The following is an 11,984-nucleotide window of genomic DNA, read 5'->3' on the forward strand; positions in this document are numbered from 1 at the left end:
TACTATAATTTAAAATTTATAACCAACAAGTATATTAACTAAATTTTATACTGCATAACTAATAATTTTTTAGCAGCTCCTGAATTTCAACAATACTTTTTCCTGTTGTATTTGGAAATAAAAAGTAAATAAGAAAAGCACCAATCAAAGAAAAAAATCCGAAAATCCACATACACCAGTGATTACCAAGAGCTTCAGCAGCTAGGGGATAGCCTGAAATGTAGCAAGTTAGTATTATACTGGTGAAAGTAAGTATAAATGCCGATGCCGCGGATCGTGCCTCTAGAGGAAATAGTTCTCCAAATACAGTTATTGCAATCGGACCAAGTCCTATGGAATAAGAAACGAAGTACATCATTACACAAGTAAGTGGTATCCACCGAAAATGAAGTACGAAATCTGAACCAATGTATTTTAAATAAAAAAACAAACCTAGTAATGATATTGAAACTGAGGCTCCTGTAGACGATATAAGTAATAGTGGTTTTTTTCCTACTTTTTCTACTATTAAGGAACTGCAACCAAAGATAGCTACTTTTAAACAACCAACCATTATTGCCAATGTATTTCCAGAAAAGTCAGATCCAGATTCATCTAAAATAGGTGCCATTAAGGCCATAAAAACCGGTACACCACATAGATATTGCACTATAATCGGTAACATTCCCAACATTACACCAATTCGACCCTGTTTACTGTAAAAGAGACTAAGTATATTTATTCCTTTAGATTTTTTTGCTAATGACAAATCCTCACTTATCATTTTAAAATCTTCTTCTAATTCTATATAATTTTTGTTACTACGTAATTTTTTTATTATATTAAAACATTCCTCATTTCTGTCTTTGGACAAGACATAAACGGGACTTTCTGGAGCAAACGGGAAACATAGTAAAAAGGGAATTAAAGAAGCTGACGTCATTAAAGTAAATACTGTGAACGAAAATATAGATCCTATGGAATAGGCATAAAGTTGTCCAAGAGGTATGCAAAGGCACATAATACATCCGAATTTAGCTCTGTTGTGATTTTCGCATACTTCTGTTAAATAGATAGGAACTATTCCCAAAACACCAGAAAAAAAGAAGCTTAATATAGTAATGAAACATACTAGTACATCCATACGAGTTGAAAATGCCGCTCCACCAATACTTATAAACATCAACCATCCAACAATATATAAACTTCTTTTTCTTCCTATCATATCGCCTAACTTTGGAAAAATTAGGGAACCAACAATACCCATGATTCCCGGGATACCCAGTAATGTAGATATTTCAACGGTGGTTATTGGTCTGCCTAGAGGATTTATACTGGTGTCATTCGACGTTAATTTTAAAACAGCCGGTGATGACCATGCAATTGAACTGCCGCCAGCGATCCATGTTAAAATGACTAAAAATATACAAAAATCAAATTATGTCTTTCTTAACCTTAAGATGATATTAAACTTATATCTTATCGTTTTATACAGTGTTTTTCTTATTGACCGCATCAACCATAAAAGGTTATTAGCGGAGGAACAGTAAGTGACAAGTAATTACCATTTAAATATTTTTGTACAATCCAGCATATTTTAAAAAGTTTTTCACAAGTGCACTGGTTAAATAAGAAATGAAGAATAAAGTTGGGGATGATATGCATGAATTAGCAACAGCATTCGATATGGCCATTGATAACACATTCTTTCAAAAGAGAGAAACTTATTACATACAAAAGTGTACAAAATCAATCCCGCATAAATTATTTTATGACAAGAAAAGAAGATATACATGAATGTAAGGACTGCAAGGTAATAGTTAGTAAGACAGTAAAATATCGGAGAGGGCTACAAAAAATCAAGTGGTGGATGTTAAAAGATGAGAAAGGAGGTCAAAAATAGTAGAGAAAATGTGTTGAAACATGAAAAGAAGTTATAATATAATTTGGAGGAAGATGGTTAGGATTATTAGAGATACCGCTATTGAAATACTTGGAAAAAGTTGAGAAAGGAATTTGAGAATAAGGAGACCTGGTGGTAATCCATCTAAGTTCGATCAAAAATAAGAGAGAAGATAAGATTGCTGCAAGAAAATAGGTCTGACACCGATCTTCAAAACTATATGGTCGCCACAAAGAAAGCGAAAGTGGCAATAGTAAAAGCTAAAGCAGAAGCATATACAAATTTACACATCAACTGTACATACTATACTGTATCAACTACATACGAGGGAGAGAAAAGCAAAGATATATAAAATACCCAAACATAAAGCACAGAAAGCAAAGGATTTTGATCATATAAAATGTATCCGAGATAAAAATAGTAAAATACTTACCCACGGATGTCAAAAAGAGATAGAAAAAGTACACTGACAGGCTACTAAATAAAGAATTTAACAGGCAACCAGTTGATTTAACGGAGGTAGAAACAGAAATGGTGACCAAAATAGCAAACGAAGAAGTGGTTCAAGAAGTTAAAAAAATTAACAATGGAAAAGCAGTAGGACCAAATGATATTCCTGGGGAAGTGTTTAAAGCGGTGTATTAGTACCTGTCTACAAAAACAAACCAGATGTCTACAATAATGTACAAACTACAGGGCCATCAAACTACTTAGTCAAACCATGAAAATATGGGAGAAAATAATTTATTGATAGGGTAAAGGTTACAGTGATTGGCCACTTAAGCATTGGAGTTTGATAAATGTGTAAGGCATTAATTTGTATTAAAAACCATATATTTAAATAATACACTAAATATTAGACTACAGTATCCTCTTTATGACTCCGTATGTCATTTATTGTTTAAAAATGTTTAGTATTTATAAAAAAGGTTTTATTCTTGCAAAAGCAGATTTTATAGTGATTGGCCTAATTTTGATAATAATTGGCATAGTAAGTAGATAGTAATTGGCCACCAGTAAGAGACTAAGTTATCCTAGGTACATATTTTTCTTATTTATGTATCCTACGTGCGTTATTTTAATTTTGGTTAAAAAACTAAAAAACCATTAAAAATTTTAGTGATCAAAGACGAATTTGGTTTCAAAAATTTTTAATAAATGCAAGAAATTACAAACCATTTACAATGTTATCTTGTCAAAACAAACGTTACACAAACAGTTCTCCATTTCGAAGGATTTCGTGTTATATTATTAACACACGTATAGCACAGCCCAGTGTATATAGTTTTGTTCTTATATGGATTAGGAGCAGATGGTTTAATAATAACCATATTCGTGTTAATGATTCCTGTTGTCATCTTGACTGTTGTCACTAAACAGTTTTCTTTTTGTTTTTTCTGGCGCAACAGTAAGATAACTTTCGATGTTTTCAGGGCTATCTTGTAAGTCCATTTTTGACAAGGTTTTCGTTACGTTGAGTAAAGTATCACCATCGTCTGCGTGTACTATTTTAGATACTTCCCTGGTTGCACAGCTATTAACACTTACTTTTGGAGAATATTTAATATTGGGATCATTGTTTTCTATATCACCTGCTGTGCTTTTTACGGCTTCTGGATCTGTATTATTTTTAAAAACAAGTTTAACGTTAGTGTTGTTTGGTGATCTTTCTGTATAATTATGTTTAGGATTTCTTTTTGTTGCTGCCTTTTTTTTATTCATCCTTTTAGTTCTTTTTTGTTCAACCTTTCAGTCTTACGTTTCTCCTTTTTGATTTCCAGTTTTATTTTTTATAGCTATTTTTCTTTAATTGCCTTTTTCTTAACGGAAGAAGTCAGAACAAATGGTAGTTTCTCCGTCTCTCTTTTTCCTTTCCTTTCAGGAATTTTCGACTAAATAACATAATCGCTGATTGATGAAGATGACTTATTTAATAAGACGTGTTCAGAGGCGAGCGATGAAGTGCTAGGCATTTGGTTGTCGAAGCTAGTATTTTCTTCTATTAAAATAGAAATAGTTTCAATGTGTTCAATGTTTCAATTTGCTCATTTACGATAATTTCCGAAGTATGCTTAATAAAACCCTCATTTTTTTCATGCTGTAAATTTCCGATTTCAAGAGTTAATTCTGGCTCACAGATTTCGGATTGGATCGTCCCATGGAATTGGTCCGTTCCTCCTTGCTGCTCTATATCTTCGAGTTTATCCATATCTTCCAGTTGATCAATATTATTCACGGATGGACTTGCCTCCAAAAATTCTTTATAAACATAATAAAACGTCAAAAAATCGGAATTATGTGCATCACTTTCAACAAAGTTTTTAAGCCTTTCCATTTTTTCCTTTTTAACAATCTTTTTAAATGTTTCGAATGTAAATTTACTGACTTCCGTGTCTCTATCTTGTGTCATTTGGAATAATTAATTGCGGATACATCCCAAGGGAAAAGCCCACAGGCACGAAAACCATGTCTAATATTTTCTGGTTTTATATTATCAACCACTGTTTTTAAAACTGCAGCAAAATTGTCCTTTGTTACAACTTCAGTAGGGTACTCTCTTCGAAACTTTAATACAGCACTTTTTCATCCTTCTTTTAAGGGCTTAAAGACGGCCACATCTGCAGGTTGCAAGATTAGAGTCGAATGTCGCTATGGCTTTTCGCCTGCTACATACATTTATTACATCTAATTGATGTCTATATTGTCAGTTTTGAATTTTTGTAGATATTGTCGTTAATTGTATCAGGAATATTAAAGTATGGGTCAAGGTTATCATTTTAAATTTTTGGATATTTTTGGACTTTTACTGATGGATATAGAAATTGCTGTCAATATGTGGGCACGATTGCGTACAAAATTTCGACTTCTTCTTCTTCTTAACATGCCATACACCAAAGTGCGTAGGCGACTATCTCATTACTAGAATTCTGTTCTTGGCGGCGTGACACAGCTCGCCTGTATTGTGTATTCCTGTCCATTCTTTAATATTCCTTATCCAGGATAATTGTTTGCGGCCGGCTCCTCTCCTACCTTCGATCTTCCCTTGTAGGATTAACTGTGGTATTTCATATTTTGCTCCTCTCAATATGTGCCCAAGGTAACCAATCTTGCGTTTTTTAATTAATTCAAAGAGTTCTCTTTCCACGCCGGCTCTCTTAAGGACGTCATCGTTTCGAACTCTATCCACCCAAGGTATGCGCATCATTCTTCTTAATGACCACATTTCAAATGCTTCAAGTTTGTTGATGTTTTTTTCAAAGTCCACGTTTCCATGCCATAAAGCAAGATGGACCATATGTAGCACTTGACCATTCTGTAGCGTATTTCGAAATTTAGGTTTTGATTACATAGGAGCGGTCTGAATTTCACAAAAGCTTGTCTTGCCATTTGTATTCGGGTTTTTATCTCTTGTTTTGGATCCGATTGGTCATTGATTGTGGTGCCAAGGTATTTAAAAGTTTTCACGCGTTTTATGCGATCGTCACCTATGCATATTATCGGGTTTTCTGGAGGGTTTCTGCCAATGACCATATATATAAAATTTCGACTAAAGTATCCTAAAAGGTCATATATAAATAAAAATAAACTAGGACAGCACAATATTTTTAAAACTAAATCAATATAAAGGTTATCAAAAAGACCGTCCAAATATATCGAACAATAATAAAATACAGAAAATAATGATCTTAACTAGTGCAAAAACTGTTACAATAATAAATTAATAACAGTTTACTAATAAACAAAGCAGGTCAGGTCTTAACAGCAAAATAAATTAAAACAAATCTAAAAAATCAATTCATAATTAATTCTCAAAGCTAATATGGCCTAGTTGTAAAAATGTAAAAATTATTTATTGAAAGTTTAGATTTTCATTTTAAGCATCGTTTTATTGTTGCTAATAAATGAAGTCAAATGAAAAGGTAAAAGAAATAATAAGTTAGACTTACTCACAATCAATTTAATTTAACTAATCGGACGACCGGTTTCGCTTTCTATAATATGCAAAGCATCTTCAGGTCACGATACAAAGTTAAAATGCTGAAAATAATAATCCCATATTAGGGTGTTGTCTAATAAAGATAAAACAAAGGTAGGTGATATAAATTATATAAATTACAGTAATTATGCCAATATTGGATTACTGTAATTTATATAATTTATATCACCTACCTTAGTTTTATCTTTATTAGACAACACCCTAATATGGGATTATTATTTTCAGCATTTTAACTTTGTATCGTGACCTGAAGATGCTTTGCATATTATAGAAAGCGAAACCGGTCGTCCGATTAGTTAAATTAAATTGATTGTGAGTAAGTTTAACTTATTATTTCTTTTACCTTTTGAAATGGACTCACACAAGCAACACATTCATGATTTGAAGTCAAATGAGTTTTATAATCAGTCTGGAAAGGTAAAAGATACACCAAACATATTTAAGCTTAAAGCTTTTCATCTGCTCAATAAAAAAATTTCATCTTGAGTCTACCCCCTAATAATATACAAGCAGAACTACTCAAACTAATGGACAATGAATCAATAGCAATAATCGTAAAGATATTCAACAACATATACAACTCTGGAGAAATACCAACAGAATGGCTGAAATCTGAGTTAATTGAGCTTTCAAAAAAACCAGGAGCCAAAAAATGTCAAGATTACCGTACTATAAGCCTCATTAGTGATCTCCTAAAATTGTTCCTAAAGATAATTCATAAGAGAATCTACAAGCTGTGTGAAAGTCAAATTTCCCCCAACCAGTTGGGGTTCACAAATGCTGTTGGTACTGGAGAGGCTTTGTTCTCAGTACAAGTCTTATTCTAGAGATGTAGAGACGTCAACTGCGACGTATACGCATCTCTGGTTGATTACGATAAAGCGTTTGATCAAGTACAGCACCCCAAGATAATGCAAATACTAAAATAAGCCAATTAACAACCAAGATCTGAAAATAATTAGAAATCTTTACTGGAATCAGACAGCAAATCTCAGAGTTGAAGGTGAACACACTGACTATGTGAAAATCATGCGTGGAGTGAGGTATGGCTATATTTTGTCTTCTCTCTGTACTCTGAAAGAATATTTATCGAAGCTTTGCATGAAACTGAAAAAGGTATTTTACTAAATGGTTACCGTCTAAACAACATCAGATATGCAGATAACATCACAGTATTTGCGGACAACTTAGAAGACCTACAAGTTCTTATGAACAAAATCACCTATTAAAGTCAACAATATGGACCCAATATAAACGTTAAGGAGACAAAGCTTATGATAATTAGCAAGAAAAGGATAACAGTAGGTCAACTTTACGTCAACCAATCCCCTGTAGAAAGAGTGACGCACTACAACTACCTCGGCACCATAATAAATGAAGAATGGACCAACAACCAGGAGATTAGAGCGGAAGGAAAGAGCTAGAGATAGGATAGAGCTAGGATTAGAGGAAAAGCTAGATCCACCTTTAATCGGATGGGGGCCTTCTTCAAGAGTCACAACCTCTCTCTTGATATACAAGTAAGAATGCTGAGATGCTACGTCTTCTCTGTCCTTTTTTATGCTGTTGAATCGTGAATCTTCAACGAAAATATGTGCAGAAAACTGGAAGCATTTAAGATGTGGGTTTATCGGAAAATACTTAAGATACCGTGGACTGACCGACTCACAAATGAGGAGGTCCTCAGAAGAATGAATAAGAACCTAGAGGTACTAACCACCATCAAATCTCGAATTTTTTTGTACATATTATGCGAAATGAATCCAGATATGCTCTTTTTCAAGCCATCCTGCAAGGAAAAATATTTGGAAACCGAGGTTTAGGAAGAAGAAGAACATCTTGGTTGAAAAACCTCAGAATCTGGTTTAATACAACATATATGCAGCTTCTCCGCGCTGGTGCAGATAAGATAAAGATTGTCTTGATGATCGCTAACATTCGTAACGGATAGGCACATCAAGAAGAAGAATCACTGTTGCAATATTTATTTCTTTTATATAGTAAATTAGTAATTTAATTATTCTCATGCCATGGAAAAACGTCGCTATGTTCCTATTGTATCCATATGAATATCACCAAATGGGTTAAATCAATGCCGTTTTTCATTGATATCACATGCAAAGTTCACACTTCCATTCCATAAAACCAATTCGAGATAACGTAGTACTTGCCAATCTAACTCTTAACTCTAACTTTAAATATCTTGTACAAAAAAGCACTCTTCTTATTTTGTTGAAATTTGCTCATGTATGGCCATTGGCCATGTAGAAAAACTATTTCAAAATTTGTATAAATAAATTATTTACAATGTAGAGTAAATGATAAACTAGTGATGCAAATCATCATAAAACTGGGGAAAATATTATGTAAATAAAAACATTACAGAAAGCTCTGGATATTTTCTAAAAGGGCACGCTCACAAAAACAACGGCACTAAAAATGCGAGTGGCACAAAAGCATGGAAAGATCAATTCTCTGCTTGACAAAAAAAGACAAAATAAGGAATCAATCAATAAAGTATCAGTGACGTCGTCGAACGTATAGCCAAGCTGAAATGGAATTAGGCAGGCCACACAGCGAGACTGAAATACACAAGATGGACCAGAAAACTAATTGGCTGGCGCCCACGAGAAGACAAACACAGCAGAGGACCACCACCAACACGCTGAATGGACGACATTAGACGAATATCCAAAGAAATGGCAACAAGAAGCACAGAACCGTGAAAAGTGGCGAAAAATGGAAGAGTTCTATGTCTAGCAGTGGACAGAAGAGGTTGCATGATAATGATATATATATATATATATATATATATATATATATATATATATATATATATATATATATATATATTTATTTATATATATATATATATATATATATATATATATATATTCCCTAAACTATTATATTAAACTTACCTGTTATAATTGTAAAATACAAAAAGAAAGTTTCTGGCTTCTTGGACGAACTATTAGATTTAAACTGTGACATATTTTCTTGTTCTTGACCGACATATCGAACTTCATATAATTCTTTAATATTTTTCTCCATCTTGAGCAATGGACTTTTTATTACTGTTTACAAATATAATTTAATACTATCTGTCCTCACCCAAATACACAAATACCATATACTGTGATTACACTATATAAGAGATTATAAATAGTGGACAATACAATGATAGTGTAGAAGCCGTTATAACAATATTTTTAGCAATTTCTTTGCTTATTAATAATTTAATAATAAATATATCGGAGACGAGATAAGAGGTTAATAATGGTGCAAAAGTCATTTCCCACATTGATTCTCTTTACTGTTGTAAAGAATAATCTCTCTCTGAAGATTTTTTTAACTAAATCATGAAATGTAAGTAAAATTGAAAGTTTATTAATCTTTCTATGATTCTTTTCTCATTGCCCATCCAAACATTGACGATTAGCACATTCCGTTGTATATTGACCCATTTAACAATACACGAAGATTTTTAAGCCATGAAATTTTACATCTTTTAGGCCCTCACTTACCATCTATTCTTTCTTACAATCTACGTACAAAATTTCTGTGTTGTATATAAAAAATAGCGTTAAAACATAAAAAAATATTACCCCTTCAAAAAGGGGTTTACTGATTACTAATCAATGCATTACAGTAAATAAGTAACCAACCCCCATGCAAACGCTCACGCCAACCTCCACCCAATCCATCGACGGTATAAATTAACCGTCCGCTGTTTTCAGTAGTAGCAATGCATTGATTAGTGATCGGTAGTGTAATGGTGTCAGGGGGCTCGGGAGGCTGAGACTTCGAAAGAACTGAAGAAGACATCAAAGAGACGTCCAAAAGACGTCATATTCCTTTTAGTAAACAATAAAAATCGTGCTCCAGTTCTTTTGAGAATCTTTTCCAGTACTCGTTTTTAATTTTTTTAACAAGTGAATTGCACGTTTCATTTATTATTCTCTTGTTATCTTCGTAGGCTTGTAGCGGCTTCTGTAAAGTTTCTAATGTAATGTAGGTAATCTTTTTTTTTTTATCTTTTTTTGCAACATAAATTCATACATACATTCAATATTGACTTGTTGTTATGAGTACATCTCGATTTCTTACCTGATTCATTCACGATGTTGACTCAACATTCAACTCAACTCAAAAGTATAGTATTCAACTTAATAAAAATTACCGAAAGCAGCATTTAACAGTCTATCTTTTGGTTATAGCTAGATCGCGGTGACTAAATAATCTTTCTATTTTCTTATCTTCAGTCAAAATAACAAATCCGATAATCAGGTTGGCTTTATGTAAGGTAGTTCAACACTTTCCTCGAGAAATTCTGTGGTGGCCACTAAATAAGGAGTCCACGGTGAATATGCGAAGATTGTAAGATACATATATGGGAAGCATCACCTAGTGTAACTTCTTCATACCCTAGTAAGTAGAATTGCACCAATACTCGGCAACATTTCCTGGTGTTGATTGTCATCACCATAGTTTCCAATTTCTGTTAGATTTGTTTTTTTACAATATTATCATAATGCTACTATTCCATTTTTCTGATGTGGTTCCTCCAAAAAAAGAAGGAAATATAAAGAGTTTTCAAAACTTTTATAACGCATTTGCCTCCTAGTTTTATCATCACTAAACACTATATCAGGTGTTTAGTTATTGTTCATACCTGAACTGTGAACATCTCGTCTATATATAATATTATGCAGTACTTACTTTTCAATAATTTTCAACATCTCTTGTTGTTTATATATGGCATGTGCTTGTTTATTTTTAAACTTACAAATATTCCTTGTTTCAGTGTTTAACTTTCGTTTAAGAACTTTTAGGCTTTTGTTTTGTTCTATGATATTAGTTGTGTCTTTAGTGTTAAAGTTGTGTCTTTCCTAACGGCTTTTTAAATTGTTTTGTTTAAATTTCTTAGCTCTGCAATGCTCGCTGTGTGCTTGTCTCTCATTTCTCTTCTTTTTTGCACTAGTTTTCTTCTGTCTTCTGTGAATTTTTCATTTTACATTGTTTTCTTGGCTTGGCACTTCTTCTGTTCATTCTTTAGAGCGTCCACCAACATTTCGTGAAGTTTTCAAGTTCCACAAGTTTCTCGTCCTCCATGAATGTTTTGGTAATATAAAATTTTGCCATAAACCATATTCTTTGCCGTTGTAGTTTGTGAAGGTAGCCTGGTTGACTCCAGGGATTCTCTCCACATTACGTTCCTCTACATCGGAGACTGCTACCATGGCCTAGGTTTACCTGGGAGACTAAGTGCCTTTTATTTTCTTTTTTTGTCATTTGACGGGGTTACAATAGTATTAGTACGAAATATTAAAAGGGATATGCAAAACTGGATCAGTTAAAACAAGCTCTTGAGGAAAAGGTTTAAAACGTTGTAGGACCAAACCAGAGTATTTAGAACTTTAAGTTATATACGGAATTATTACAAATAAAATTATATCTTTGTTTGGTGAAATGATTGTGAAAAGTCATAGTTTTAAGTACCTAGAATCGGTATTTAGAAATATTGGGGAAATAAATGGAGATGCATGGTGTAAAATTATGGTTAGATGAATGAAGTGGAATATCCATAGATCCAAGAACAGTCATAATCTCCGCTATGATGTACGGAACAGAAAATTGGTCAGTTAAAAAGAAAGAGGAACAACGAAAGAATGTAGCAGAAATAGGAATGCTTAGATGCATAAGTGGAGTGACAAAAAAGGATAAACTTAAATATATTAGAGGGAATCTAGGGCTAGTACCAATTGGTAAGGTAGGATGATATGGTCATGATCAACGTCGAGATTTTATACCCAAATTAAGAAGTGCTAATCTGCTGGTTCCTGGAAGGAGTATGAGAGGAAGACAAACGAAGACCTGAGAGAGGACGCTTTGGTAGGACATGTCGATAAACAGCATTGTTATTGATATAACCCAAGATAAAAACTTATAGGAGAAATGTAATTAAATCTGCACAGGGATAAAGACAGACAATAATAATAAGATTAAAAAATAATTTTTTTAATTTATTATTTCCATAAAAATACAAACACGTTAACGCTTCATACTGCAATTAGGGATGTGAACATATGCATTTTGAGCTGG

The 11,984-nt window shown here is 33.1% G+C and overlaps 1 protein-coding gene across 1 annotated transcript; it reads right to left on the reverse strand.

The window, feature by feature from the left end:
• LOC140436240 (facilitated trehalose transporter Tret1-2 homolog) lies at nt 1-9,072 on the reverse strand. The gene is made up of 2 exons (XM_072524936.1): nt 8,801-9,072; nt 1-1,395 (listed from the first exon to the last, which is right to left on the reverse strand). The coding sequence occupies exons 1-2, from the start codon at nt 8,931-8,933 to the stop codon at nt 59-61; spliced, it is 1,470 nt and encodes a 489-aa protein (XP_072381037.1). The 5' UTR covers nt 8,934-9,072; the 3' UTR covers nt 1-58.
• Between the last annotated feature and the right edge of the window lie 2,912 nt (nt 9,073-11,984).

The sequence above is a fragment of the Diabrotica undecimpunctata genome, chromosome 3, assembly GCF_040954645.1.
Source record: "Diabrotica undecimpunctata isolate CICGRU chromosome 3, icDiaUnde3, whole genome shotgun sequence".
Lineage (NCBI taxonomy): Eukaryota > Metazoa > Arthropoda > Insecta > Coleoptera > Chrysomelidae > Diabrotica > Diabrotica undecimpunctata.